Source organism: Malaya genurostris, chromosome 2 (genome assembly GCF_030247185.1).
Source record: "Malaya genurostris strain Urasoe2022 chromosome 2, Malgen_1.1, whole genome shotgun sequence".
In the NCBI taxonomy this organism is placed as follows: Eukaryota; Metazoa; Arthropoda; class Insecta; order Diptera; family Culicidae; genus Malaya; species Malaya genurostris.
Genome location: NC_080571.1, coordinates 2,090,568 through 2,102,880, shown reverse-complemented (window position 1 = coordinate 2,102,880; position 12,313 = coordinate 2,090,568). Strand labels below are relative to the sequence as shown.

The window sequence follows — 12,313 nt, the reverse complement described above, 5'->3', positions numbered from 1 at the left end:
AGTAACGTTCGATGGGTCGAAGCTGAGGGCAGATTGGTGGATTGATATTTTTCTCAACGAAATTTATACCATTTTCCGCACGCCAATTGAGAGTGGTTTTGGCATAGTGAGCCAAAGCTAAATCCAACCAAAACAGTGGCGGTGTACTATGCTTCTTATATAAAGGCAGAAATCTCTTCTGGATACACTCAGATCGATAAATTTCTGCATTTATAGTTCCGGTAGCATAAAAGATGGTTGACTACAAACCACAAGAACATATTGCTTGCCATACCAGTACATTCGCTCGCATTCTCCCCAACGACAACAGTAAAGTATTGTGGACCTAGAAGGGTTCCTTTACATAAGTCTCATCGTCCATCAAAACGCATGCATCCGGACACTGCAAATTTTCGCATAGTAATACCCTTCTCATTTAGCCATTTGTCCAGCACCTTAATTTTCACTTCCTTTTCAATACGCGACATTTTGGGAACGCACAATTTCAACCGCACAAACAAAAAAAAACAAATGAAAGCTGACAACCAAATGCACAGCATGCTGTGATCTGAGCTTAAAAAACCATCACAAATACATGCGTACAACACAAATGTATGTGGATAGCTTATTTTCGATACACTCCTTAATCACTAACATGTAATCACCAGCCTGACACACAGAAGATCGGTAATAATAACTTTGTAATTTTTTAGTATTTTTGCCTTTCTCGATAGAATATACCATTCGACTCAGTTCGACCTGATCGGAAAATGTCTGTGTGTGTATGTGTGTGCATTTTTCGAAGATATTTTTACCGCTCAATTTCTCAGAGATAGCTGAACCGATTTTGACAAAATTAGGCTCGTTTGAAAGTTACTGTCGGGCCATTGATCAAGTTCGAAGATCAAATGGCTGTGACTTTTGGTTCCGGAGATATGATGGTATAAGTGACGTAACCGACAAAACGTGTTGTTTTTTTACCGCGCAAGTTTCTCGGAGATGGCTGAACCGATTTCAACAAACCTAGACATATTTGAAAGCTATTGTAAGGCCATTGATCAAGTTCGAAGATCAAATGATTGCGACTTTGGGTTCCGAAGATATGATAGTATAAGTGACGTAACCGACAAAACACATTGTTTTTTATCGCTCTAACATAATGTATATAAAAGCAAAGTCCTGGCATTACATTCCTTTTGTGGAATTTGGCCTTTCTGTTTCAACAGACTTCGCAGCCGATTCTCAGTGTACAGAATCATTGCATGGCTAGTACTATGGATCCTACTGACACTAAGAATCCTTCCAGATCGGGGCTCGAACATACGACAACTGGCTTGTAAGACTAGCGTCCTATGCATTGAACCGCCAACCCGGGCACTTCTAATGTATATACGGGTGCCAATATTTTGGGATCACCTCTAATTTAGTTAAGCGCTATTGTTCAAAAGTTTAAGTACCTCGAAAAAAGTCCCCATACAAAATTTGACCTAAATCGGACGTAGGTAACGGATGCTACCCATCGGTTAAGGTTTGAAAATTTTCTATCTTGAAAAATTACCACAGGAGTACATGAGATTTCCGAAATTAATTTTTTTTTCATTCCAAACGTCTTGAAACGATTTATCTCAAAAAAAAAAATTTCAAAAAATCGACTTTCTGGGACTTAAAACAATTTTGAGATTTTTTTTTTCTGAGTCCCAGAAAGTCAATTTTTCGAAAAATTTATTTTTCAAGATGACACTAATCTCGACGTTTCATGCAATTCAAAGACTTTTGGAATAAAAAAAAATTCGGTTTCGGAAATTTCATTTAAATGGTGATTTTTCAAGATCTATGAAAATTCCACTACGTGGACTAAGAAGGGTTTTTTAGATTACCATCGCTTTTCTCAAAGTTAAAAATAAAATCAAAAATGAGCCCAAATTAATGTCAGAAATTATTTTATAAAAAGATTTAAAAAATCATGAGACTATTTTGGAGAAAGAGAAAGGCATTATCACACCACTAGGTGGATTAAGAAGGGTTTTTTCGCAATCACGCGTCTCCATTCGAAAAATAAATTAAGATTAGAAAATGCATAGAATCACCACATAATTATGTTCTTGAAAATTTCATTTATTGCAATTTCTATGAAAACGACCAAAAGTAAATTTGGGAAATATATTTTGACGGCAGTCCGTGATTAAAGAATAACAAAATCAATTTATATTTGATTTTTTAACCGGTACGAATAAGTTTCGGACCATATTATGTGGGTTCTATATTCCGAAAGCCGACCCGAAAACCAACGAAACGGACTCGGGTCTGGTTCGAGAAGATTTTCAATTTAAATCAGGTACGGGTAGAGTTCGGGTTCAAGAAAAGAATGAACAAATCGGGTTTGTGTCAGGTACGGGTTTATATTTTTATTTTTAATCGGGTATGGGTTGGGTTCGTGCTCATGAATTTGCATACCCGATCATCTTTATCATCAACATATGTGCAAATGATAGATTCTCTTTGTTTACTTTCTCATTGAACTTACTCTGAACTCCAAGTTAAATTTTAAGTAGCACATAGAGTTTACTGTGTACAAAGCCTTTTAAGTTATTAGGATTTATTTCCCGCGTTACTAAAAAATTCTCTGATGTACATTGTTTGTAAGCTCTGTATTGCGTTTTAGTTCGCTCAACTCTCGAATATGCCGCTTTTATCTGGTCACCTTATTACCAAAACGATATCCAACGCATTGAAGCCATTCAACGCAACGCAGCCTTTAAAGTCGCACTCCGACGTCTTCCATGGAGACAGCCTTTAAATTTACCAAGTTATCATAACCGCTGCCAACTGATTGGTCTCGATTTATTATTTGTCCGTCGCGATGTCTGTGGCAAACTAGTTTTGTGGCAGACCTACTTCAGTCGCTAATCGATTGCGCCGAGCTATTGCAATTATTACAATTAGACATTCGACATCGTAATCTTCTATCTTATTTTTTTCTCGGATTCCCTATGCTAGAACTAATTATGGATATAACAAACCCATAACTAGCATGTTCCACATATTTAACAAATGTTTTAATTCTTTCGACTTTCATTTATCACGTTATGTTATCAAGAAATCGTTCCTCATGTTATTGTTTCATTAGATTTAGTTACTATAAAAGCTATAAATTTAAAGAAATGTATCATTTGGATGATTGTAATCTGTTGATGCAAAAGATGAGAAGGTTTTATGCCTGATGGAGAGCAAGTTTGACAGAAACCAGAGAGCTTTTCCTTGCCCCAAATAAAAGAATAAAAGGTGAGGAGGAAAAGAAAGACATTTAGAGTAAAATCTGACATCAGGAGAAGGCACTGTCGCAGAAAAGCTATCCAGGAGGCGATAAATAGTTGAAACTGAAATTAAAAAGGCGGGTGGGTAATGTCAGAGACATAACTGGATGTCGTGAATACGAAAACAAATGACATGTTCCTTAACACTTCCGAATATCAATTAGTTGATCAATTGTATGAATTATGCAAGCATTCCCCTTTTCCACATTTTTCGCAAAAACAAAGAAGGCTTCACTTGATCTCCATTACTGTGAATTTCACACAGCGAAAAGTGCAAAAATCTAACCAAACTGTTCTACATTTGCACTAAACTGAGGATATTTTCTTTCGATTTGCGAACAACAAATTCTAATAGTTCTTCAGAAAACTTTTAGAGCCATTAGAACGGCTGATTTTTTATTATGCTTTCCAACGTTGCTTTTTCATCCATCGAAATGACTGGCAGCTGTGACGTAATCGCTCTTGTCGGAAGCGAAACTAGCTGTGCAGACGACACAAAACACATCTGCTCGCAGTGGCGATAGAATCCAAACTGATTCAATTTTTGTTAAGAGATTTCCTTTTATGTGATTTCGTTTGTAGCTTTTTCACTAATGGGCGGTCCTAACGGCTATAAAAATAGCCGCATATAGAATTTTAATGTCGATTATTTCATTTCGGATTTGCATAATTTATTGAAAGAAACTATCAATATGCTGTAGGGATTCGTTTCTAGCATTCAGAAGGACCAAATTGAGGAACTCACTACGATATTCATCACTTTTCGGAACATTTTTCTTGAACGATTTGTTGTACAGCAGCAGCTATTTTCTTCTCTTCCTCAGAACGCGTTCTGATTGGCTGGTGTTGACATGGGTCAAATGAGATAGGTTTTTTAATAGTGTACTATTGAAATACTTCAATGCTTTTGCTATACACGTTTAAGTTGAAAAATTTCGATTCTATTGGTAGTTAGATTATATAAATCCTTCCACAGATCACTGAGCTATGAGCTTTCAAAATACGAGAAAGGCAAACGCGCCATATGAAATATTCTCTTTTATACTCGTTTATACCAAACATTTCAGAAAAGTTTAATTTTGAACTATTTGAGATTATGTCACACAACTGAAAATTTTATCATAAAGTTGTGATCATATTTCCGATGGCATGTAGCAAAAATTATGTTGATTCGTTAGATACAACAAGAGATATTCACGATCGAAAACTTATCACTCTCTCAGAGGGTAAATTTTGAAAAGGCACCCCATAGTAAAGTAAGTCGTATTCACGACAAAAGAGTAAATCTTACCGAGAAGGAAGAAAATGTTGAAGCAAAAAATTGTCTTCGCTGAAATCTGTTTAACTTCTTTCGAAATCACAATTGTAATCAATTTTACATTTTCCATACATCAGATAGTATAAAATAACTAAGGACAGTTTTAGGGGTTCAAACCCCCTCCGAAACTCAAAAAAGTATGATATTATGTAAACTCTTTTTTTCAAATAAGTAAAAAATAAAATGAATAATTTTCAACAAACGACTCCACAATAAAAAAATTTCAAATAATTATATAAAAAGTTCCATTTGTATAGAAATTGATCAACATGTTCTGAAACACAATCCGAAATTTTTTTCTGGGTACGCGCCTGACTAAGGACATCGGAAAAGATGGAGAATAAAAATAAAATCGTTTTCATGAAGTTTCTCAAAGTGACGTATATGCAACACAGATGATTCAAGTTGACACACAGATTTTAAAATGGCAACTCTGAGTAGTAGGCGAAACCGGGGTGAAATTGATCACGGGCGGAAATGACAACTCACAATAAAGCGCTATTCACACTAGGCCGTGACGTATCCGGAACGGGACTGGACCGGATCCCGTCCGAGTTACGCTTCAAAATTGTTTAATGCAGCTCCATGTGAATATTCTCACTAGACCGTGTCGTACCCGTGACTGTATCGACACACGTCCGAAGCACGGTCAAAGCATGCGTTGACTTCAAATACACTATTGGCAGGTACTTGAATTGTCACATGCTTTCCATCCAAGGCTCCAAATCACAGCGGGAAATTCCACAAAAATGGTTAGCAATCTTCTTCCGCATATGTTCTGTTGGTTTCGGCAATTTTTCGGTAATTACACGACATATCTCGTGAACAATCTGGTAGACAGATTCGTAACTAAATGCTATGATTTTTTTGTGTGTCGCCTGTTGCTAAATATCTGAAATCATGAGACGAACACAAACTATAAGCCATCTCAATGATCGTTATACAATTTTTGGTAGGAGTTTTCTTGACAAACTTCTTGAGAAAACTTGTAAACAAATTAATGAAAATACATTAAACAAACTGCCAGCCTCTCGGGAGTCCATTAGCAGTGATCGGACTGTAGTGTCATGCTTTTAAAGACACGGATGAATTTTACTCAACAGCGAGTTGAAACAGGCTTCTGACATTCGAAAATATTCCTTGATCTCGCCATTCACAAGCTGCTTATATAAGGTGGTGAATTCACTCTCAACTGCTTTTTTTCGCCAAAGTTCGTGCATCCAAATCTTCTTTCTTTTTTTTTGTTTTGTTTGTAAACTGCTGATTATCTTCGTCATTCAGGGCAATAGCAATGCTGGCCAATTCATCGTTTCAAATGCATCAATTGTGTATGTTACTAATAGCGACGGACACGGGAAGTGCACGGTATGATGAGAATATTTTACAAATAAATCCCGGCACGTTGCTGTCCCGTTCCGGATACGTGTCACGGCCTAGTGTGAATAGCGCTTAAGGCGGATACAAATATTTTATTTAGTTATGCACTCACCCCCCCCCCCCCTCCCCCCTCTCACACTTAAAAAAAATTAAATGAATGAAGGGGAAAATATTATTTTATTACATTTTTATTATTATTATTAATATCATTTATTTTACCCCGGCTTTAACCTTTTGGTCGTTCACCGGGGCTTTATTACATTGATTTTTTTTTTATCAGTTAACCAAAATTGTTCAGTATAGGAGAGAAAATGTCGAATATAGAAAAATGGCTTTGGATGGAACTGAAGATGCTCGAAGCTTGTTAAAAAAATGATTTGAGTCCTTAAAGTATAACGGAAATAAAGTAATACACTGAAGTCTTTCTTTATGCGAGTTTACGTACCGCATAACTCTGAAAATTCGCATAAAAAACCGCATAACTCTGAAACTTTGCACAAAGAAAAACCGCATAACTTTGAAACTTCGCATAAAAAAACCGCATAACTGAAAATTCGCATGAAAAAGTCGCATAGAAAAACCGCATAAAAAAAGAAAATGACACCAATGCGCTGATACGCAGATTATCTACTATATGGAATGAAATTAGAATGGATAAAAATCTTTCTAAGCAACAGGTTACAGGTATTTTCGAATCACATGTAAGATAGACAACGTACGCTCTACAAATCAAAAAGTGTACTGATCACTGATGCAAGTTTCACCTGAAAAAGCGAATGAATACGATCGATTTCGATAAAATACTGTGGATGCCATCACCAGAACCAATTGATGACAAATTTAAGGACTTTGAATCTGTTTATGGTCTCCAAGAACCACACGATAGGCATGTACCTAGTAAAAAAAAAGTAAAACTGCGTTTATTGAGGCAGCTTTACCAAAACCTTCATTTCCACATTTCCCGTACACGAATGATTGCTATCTGCACTGAATGCAATTTTCCTCGCCTTTTGTATTCTAGATATGCGTTGAGTAAGGATGATGCTGCGGCCTTAAACAGATATCTGGAGGAAAAGTTATTCATTTGTAGGGCACAACTGGAAGAATTTCCAGATGTTTTTCAAAATTCTAAACTGAATTGCTTTTACTCTGTTTCGCTGCATTGTTATCTGGCTGGCCCCTCGCTTCCTGATTTCCATGGATTGTGTTCCGAGTGTTTGAACAAATCAATTTTAGTTTTAACTTAAAGACAATTGCAGTTTATTTCAGTCTAGTGCTTTATTTGATGTGAGGAGAAATAATCTGTGAAGCAAAATCTCGATTCTATGTTGCAAAAAATTTTATAGTTGACCAAATACGGAAACCAGTCAAACTACGACTGGAGTTGTTTCTCCGCAACAGTGAAATTTTTGTTTTTTTATCACATGTCAAAACTGTGATCTATTGATAAACTGAGTTGTCCGGAGTTCTGAGTTTCGCTAGGGTTCCCAATAAATGTATTATAATATAAAGAGGTTTTTCAAATCTGTGGTACTAATTTAACGGAAAAAAGAAATCGGGTTTCAATCAAAAGTATGAAGGCGTCAAGTAACACACGTTGAACACTTAGTGATCATTGTTCTTAAAGATAACCCAGCCGAAAAATGTCCTTCAGTATACCATTCATACGTGCTTGGTATACGTTATCGTAGGATCGAGTTTCCCTACAATTTGTTCCGTTCTCTTTGTTTTCCTTCCCATCCTTGATGTCGTCGTCATCGTCGTTTTCCTCACCGGCACTGGTAATCATTAACGGAATGTGCAGCACAGCCAGTATAACCGCATATTTCGCTTGCGAACGGATCAACCGCATCAACGTGGTTAGCGGGAACCGTTCCGTCGCATTGTCACCGCCTAGACGTTCCATATGGTCTCTCAGTGCATTTTGGTAGGTTTGCAACATGTTATCATAGTGCAATCGACGAAATGATTCATCCGTACTAAGAAACATAAAGTGTAAGAAATCGAGCGCGGGAGACCCGTATTTTGCCAATTGCCAGTCAAGCATCACTAACTTACTCGGAAAGCCACCCTAAAAAACGTCCGAAAATGATATTGGCGAATAGATTAGCTAATGCATTCGAAGGACTCACATTGTAACTATACATGACATTGCTCTTACTGTAATCCCCATGGCAGATAACGCAGAACGGTTCGGACAACTCACTGTCCGCGATCGTTTTCAATTCTTCCACAAACGAATCCTTCAACCTAATCAATTTATCCTTTTTATTCGTTTCGTGGATACTGAGTGTTCCAACTGCATGATTGAACGAGAGTTCCATTGTTTCCTTGAAGCCCTCCATTGACATCACCTGGTCCTTGGTAACATCCTCCAGTTGTTGGAACCGTTCAAACACCTTTGGATGTTGCTCTTTCATAATCAACGAAACGGCGTGAAACCTTCCGAGTTGAATCATAGCCAAGCGTCCATGATCATAATCGATTGGCTCGTACTTGTTTCTGTTGCCGAACATTCGTCGTTCAGTATCTTCCATAATCAGTATTCCCTCGCGTCGCTTCGGATCATAGTAGGCGTAGTAACAAGTTGGCGCAAACGCAAATCCCGTCGATGTGGGTGCAATGTCACGCTCCTGTTGGAACTGTTCGAAAGTTGGCAACAGCTGCTGGTAGATGAACACTTCCCGTTCGAACAGTGCCAGAAGTGTATCGTCGCCATCCGGAGGCGGTACCTTGCATAGCAATGTCAACTCGCGCGGATCTTCCCTTAGAATAATTTGATACCGAACGGATACGGACGTTGAACCGTAGTTTCCATCGCTCCGGAAGTCATAGTCCACCGTAAACCGATCACTAAACTGCAGAGTTTTTGCCACTTTTCTGATTCCGTCTTGTACGTACTGGGGAATGTTTATATCGTTCGGCTTCATTGTGCGTTTGCCACTGCCAGCGATTGAACGAGAACTGCCGCGATGAAGGTTGATAAAATTCGACAAGGTGATAAGATTACAGCGGTGGTTTGCGAGTTGTTTTTTTTTTTTTATTTCGAAATTCCGGTTGTCACAGGATAGGACATCTCGAATGAACTCGTGCACACACTCTTAAAAAATGAATCTTACCCAGGACGTAAATTCAAGCGTGCTGTATTTTATTCGGTAATATCCGAATATTACACAGACATTTTAAACAATTATCGCCCTTTATTATTTTCACGTTTCGTCTTTGGCTCATGAGTGCAGAGCAGTTCAAATAGAACTGCTTAGTGCTAAACTCGGCAGTTCAATTTGAATCACCTAGCAGACGTAAAGTTTCTGCTACTTACAGAACTCGTTTTGTTTTGCAACGGAGTGCAATGTCTTTTCTGACGTGCCGAACGAAAACGTGTTTTCGACTATTTCTGGCCAATGCTGGTTTGATCATTTAGGGGTTAACCAAATTTTGTGCCAGGGCACAAAACCGTTTTTATTGTTTTTACGTTTCGTCTTTGACTCATCAGTGCTGTAATTCCGAATGCAGCTCGAAAGTAACCTTATGGACGATGAATCTATTTGTCATTTCTATATAGAAAGGACACAGAATAGAACAAAAAACACTCAGCTAAGATAATGCTCTTCGGCTCAAACTAATAAACTGTTTTGAAACTCTATGTTTGCTTAGCGGTGTGTGTTGAGCTGCTAAGTGGCATAACTGTTTTCCAAATAATAACAATATTTAATAATTCCAAAAACCGTAGATTTGATTATTTGTTTGTTTTGTTTTTGATAAAATGTAACTGTTTTTTTACAATAAAAACGGAAATCAAAAACGTTACTGAGGTTACGAGAAGGTCTAGTCATACTTGATAAAACACATTGGTTGACAGATTAAAATTAGAACACTCAGGAAACACGTTGTACGATAAGCAAATTAATCTAAGTGGACAGTTCCCACAGGAACAAAAGAATACGGCCACCGTCTATAAGTACCCACGTCATCTGGACCATTCCATCAGCCATTGCCGACTAAACTAGAGACTGGATCCCTCAGAGTTGCGGTTATCAGCATACGGCAATGTGAAACAAAAACAACAATGTTACAACTAATTAAATTATCCTAGTCTTAAGTACACTTAAGAAACACTCTCGGCATCTTAGAGCTAAGGAAGTGTGCTTTAATAAAAATATACTCTTAAATAGGAAAAAGTGGACTGTTCTTCATAAGGTTTTATAAAGCAAAATGAAGAACCAGTATATCCCTACTTTAAATCTATTTCGAAATGGTTCAAAATTCAAGAAAATTTCAAAACCTGCTTTACGATCAACATTAAAATTCCATAGTAATAATATATAAGATTTTATTTACGACTTTGAGGCTTTTTCAGAATTACAAAAAAAATGCATTATCATTTTTATTGTGAATGCATAGATAAAATAAGTATTATAAATAATGAAATCTTTTTTGTGATTTATGTGATGATTTGATATAAATCATGTTGTTGCGTCAAATCTAGTGCAAGAGTTCTAAAAGCGAAACATTTCCAATTTTATAGTGTTCTGAAATTTATTTGTTGTTTATAAATGCAACATCAAAATGGCGAACATGAAATTTTCTTTAATGCAAATTACAACCTAACCTAAAAAGTAATAAATTCTATAGCCCACAATACATGTATCATAGATATACTTTAAACCACACATTGACATGAAAGTAGTTTTGTAAAAGAATTGAATTAACAATGTTTAATTGTTTGATTCTCGCTCTAGTTATTTTACTTTTGGTGAGTTGTGTTTGCTAAGTTGTTATATCATGCTTGTCTTGATTCTGGAGCTGAATTCAGGACCGGTTTTATTGAACTTGAATTATGGATCTGAATTGGGAGTCTGGATTCTGAGCCAGAATTCTAGGACTGTATTCTGTATCTGAATTCTAGACATGAATTTTTGTTCTGTATTTTTGAGTAGGATTCTGTAAACAAATTCTGGATCAGGAACTGAATTTTGGACTTATATTCTGGTTCTAGGATCTAGGAATAAATTCTGGACCTGGGTTTAGAACTTTAATTCAGAACCTGGATTCTGCATCTGATTTCTGGACCTGTAATGGTGTCCTGGGTTCTGGAAAGGTATTTTAGAACTGGATTCTGCACATAAATTCATAGATTCTGCACCAGTACTTGGATTATGGAAATGTATTTTGAACCTGAATTCTGGAACTGGATTTCAGTCATGAATCATGAAACTGGACTCTGCACTTGGATTCTGAAAATGAATATCAATTCTGAACATTAACTCTGGATCTGAATTCTGGGTTTGAATTCTAAACGTTCACTTTGGACCTGCTTTCTGGGCCTATATTCTAAACTAAACTTCGGAGTAGAACTCTGATCCTGGATCCTGAATCTTGATTCTGGACCTGAATTCTAGAAATGGATTTTGGATCAGAATTCTGGATTGAATTGGTGTCGGTAGCTGGATTCTAGACCAGAATTCTACAACTGGTTTCTGTATCTGAACTTTAAACATGAATTCTAAATCTGTTTTGGACTTGGATTCTGAATCAGGAAGTGGAATTTCCGGACTTGACTTCTGAACTTAAATTCAGAACCTGTATTATGCATCTGATTTCTGGACTTGGATTTTTAACCTGGAATCTGGACCAGCATTTGGGGCCTGGGTACTGGACCTGAATAATAGAACTGGATTTTGGACATGAATTCTAGATTTTCGGTCAGACTTGGATGCAAGTCCGCCGAAACTATTCGATTGTTTTTTTTTTGTTTGTAAAACCAATTGAACCCAGTGAACGGAGTGCGTTTCAATTGCTTCCCCGACTGTTGTTCTCCATTTTTTTTACGAATTTTACGGTTTTACGAAGATTTGGCAGAATCGTGTTGATTTATTAGGAAACACTTTTTCGAAAATTCACAATCGATTAACCTTTTCAATTATGCTTCTCGTGTCATGATATATGTACCCCAGAATCATAATCATTTTACCTAATTTATCGTTCATTCTTATCCAAACATGCTATAATTCTGGATAAAACGTTGCTTTAGCTTAGAACGTTATGGTATTTTTGTTGCCAAATGTCTTTGATTTTTGTCCTAAATCGAGACCTAAAATTTAGAAATTTGTTTTTAAATAAATTCGACTCTAAAACAGGAAAATTTTGATGTTGGAAAAATTATTTTTCTGGGAAATGTGATAGAATAGCATGAAAGATTGAGATCTAGTGTCACCTCGAAAATAATTTGAAAAAAAATGACAATGGAACTAAGCGAAATTGAGATTTAAGAAATCGGAATATTTTTTATGATAAATGTCTTAGAATTGCATGAAACGCCAAG

At 36.7% G+C, this 12,313-nt stretch overlaps 2 protein-coding genes across 2 annotated transcripts in view; one reads left to right on the top strand and one right to left on the bottom strand.

Moving 5' to 3' along the window:
• Window positions 1-12,313, top strand: part of LOC131432856 (G-patch domain and KOW motifs-containing protein) — a 91,088-nt gene that overhangs the window by 76,352 nt on the left and 2,423 nt on the right. The gene's annotated exons all lie outside the window — the stretch shown is intronic.
• LOC131432858 (uncharacterized) lies at window positions 6,245-8,934 on the bottom strand. The gene is made up of 2 exons (XM_058599409.1): window positions 8,121-8,934; window positions 6,245-8,059 (listed from the first exon to the last, which is right to left on the bottom strand). Exons 1-2 carry the CDS (start codon window positions 8,916-8,918, stop codon window positions 7,610-7,612), a joined length of 1,248 nt encoding a protein of 415 aa, XP_058455392.1. The 5' UTR covers window positions 8,919-8,934; the 3' UTR covers window positions 6,245-7,609.

Bases quoted from the DNA above. Each gene is read 5' to 3' on its own strand.
- LOC131432858 (XM_058599409.1), bottom strand. From the start codon at position 8,918: ATGAAGCCGAACGATATAAACATTCCCCAGTACGTACAAGACGGAATC. The intron at 8,060-8,120 runs GTGAGTCCTTCG...GACGTTTTTTAG, and splicing joins ATGTCATGTATAGTTACAAT to GGTGGCTTTCCGAGTAAGTT.